Source organism: Acanthamoeba castellanii, assembly GCF_000313135.1.
Source record: "Acanthamoeba castellanii str. Neff unplaced genomic scaffold scf7180000084563, whole genome shotgun sequence".
NCBI classification, from domain to species: domain Eukaryota; phylum Discosea; order Longamoebia; family Acanthamoebidae; genus Acanthamoeba; species Acanthamoeba castellanii.
In genome coordinates, this window is record NW_004457626.1 from 88,610 (window position 1) to 90,334 (window position 1,725).

Below are 1,725 nucleotides of genomic sequence, written 5' to 3' on the forward strand. Positions count from 1 at the left end.
GCTTGACACCGCTACCTGCCCGGAGGGGAGGGGCACGCACGAGCGTCAGACCAGATCCCTGGCGATGCATCGTCGGACAGGGATAGGGAAAAGGTGGTACCCTCGAGCTTCACGTCGCAGATCAAGCAATACGAGGTACAGTTGCGCATACGGCCGAGCATGTAGGTCATCACCCAACCCAGGAAGTTGTGCTTCGCCTCTGCGGCGCAGCCATTCACGACAAACCGGTCGGTCAGTCAGACGACTTGGCTCACGCCGCTGGTTGGTGTCAAGCGTACCTTCGGACGAGCTGAGCTCGGCAATGTCGACGTGTCCGCCCTGCGAGTTGAGGAGCTTGATGGCCTTGGCCTGCGTAGTCGTACATAATGCGAGTGCACACCCATGGGTCAGTACACGGCATTCGTGTGCGCTGGAGCGCGCGTGCGTACAAAGTCGTTGTCGGTGATTTCCAGGGCATTGGCAGCAGCGAGCTGATCGAATCCCTGCTTCACCAGGTTGCCGACATCGTTCGTGCGGAGCTTCATCTGTGGTTTCGACGCAAAAAGTCTTTAATAAGGCTTGGGGCTTCCGCCGAGAAGATTGGTTGGTTGATTGCTTCGAAACGCACCTTGGCCACCTCCTTCTTCTCGGTGGTCGACGGCAGGGAGACGCCCATCTTACGCTTCGGCCAACTCTCCTGCAAGCGCCCGCATGGTGAACCAGTGTACGGGCGCGCTGTGCCATTGCGGTTTTTTGCTTTGGGGGGGGGGAGCACTAACTACCTTCATGAACTTCTGAGCAATCTGGGTGAGCTGGAACTCGAGAGCGAAGCGGGGGTTCTTCAACTGCTTCACCTCCACCTTGGGCACCTGTGGTCGGTCGGAAAAGTTACACCGCGAGCGGCATTGGTTAGTACTGTCAGTGGTGCCCAGTGGGCTGGTTCAATTCAAAGTACCGTGTCGTTTTCGAGGTAGCCCTCGCCGAACGAGATGATGACGGTGATGGGCTGTTCGCGATCAACGCCCATGGCCTCGGCGGCGTTCTCCTCGAAAAAGTGGGCATCGACGAACAGGCGAACCACGCCCAGATCGCGCCACACCTGTCGGCAATCGCGATTGCAACACACCCGTGCACGCGCACAGCCACGCACACGCGCAAGGTGAGCGCAAGTGCATACGTGCAACAGGAGGGGGGAGGTAGGGACATACGCTTGCGCACTCGCTGCCGAACACGACCTGCAGCTGTTTGACGTGCTTCTCGAGCACTGTCTCCTCCTACCCGTTACGACGGCATTCACGAATAAATAAACCAGTGGCCGATGGCATATCTCTGAAAGAGGGGGAAGAAATGTACCGCGGGCATGTCCCAATCGTATTCGTCGTCGCTTCCACAGTCGCTGTCGTCGTAGTAGTCTTCGTCTTCGTCTTCGTCATCCGTCGGCTGCACCAGAAGCACTCAAGGTGAGCGAGGCTTCATGAGACGCACCCACCATCTAAATTTGATGATGTGGGGGGGCGTACCACAGTAGCGCTGGCGGTTCTCCAGGCCTTGCCCAAGGCTTGCGAGAGGCCCAGCTTGGACTTGCGCAGGCCGCCATCGTCGACCTTGCCCTTGCCCTTGGTGTCCACCTTCTCCGTGTGGGCGTCGGGCGCCGCCTCGGTGCCCTTCGGCGCGAGCTGCGAGGCCGGNTGGCCGCCATGAACTGCGACTTGTTGAGCGAACGATCGAAGCCTACACACCAGTAGG

The 1,725-nt window shown here is 59.2% G+C and overlaps 1 protein-coding gene across 1 annotated transcript in view; it reads right to left on the reverse strand.

Annotated features, from left to right (window-relative positions):
* Window positions 1-11: 11 nt before the first annotated feature.
* Window positions 12-1,725, reverse strand: part of ACA1_034720 (C2 domain containing protein) — a gene marked incomplete at both ends in the record, with an annotated part of 3,364 nt that continues 1,650 nt past the window's right edge. The window contains 9 exons of the mRNA XM_004349692.1: window positions 12-199; window positions 279-348; window positions 429-524; window positions 608-676; window positions 762-848; window positions 935-1,078; window positions 1,188-1,253; window positions 1,333-1,419; window positions 1,500-1,655. Of these exons, the coding sequence (XP_004349742.1) occupies window positions 12-199; window positions 279-348; window positions 429-524; window positions 608-676; window positions 762-848; window positions 935-1,078; window positions 1,188-1,253; window positions 1,333-1,419; window positions 1,500-1,655 (963 nt within the window). The remainder of the gene's footprint in view (window positions 200-278; window positions 349-428; window positions 525-607; window positions 677-761; window positions 849-934; window positions 1,079-1,187; window positions 1,254-1,332; window positions 1,420-1,499; window positions 1,656-1,725) is intronic.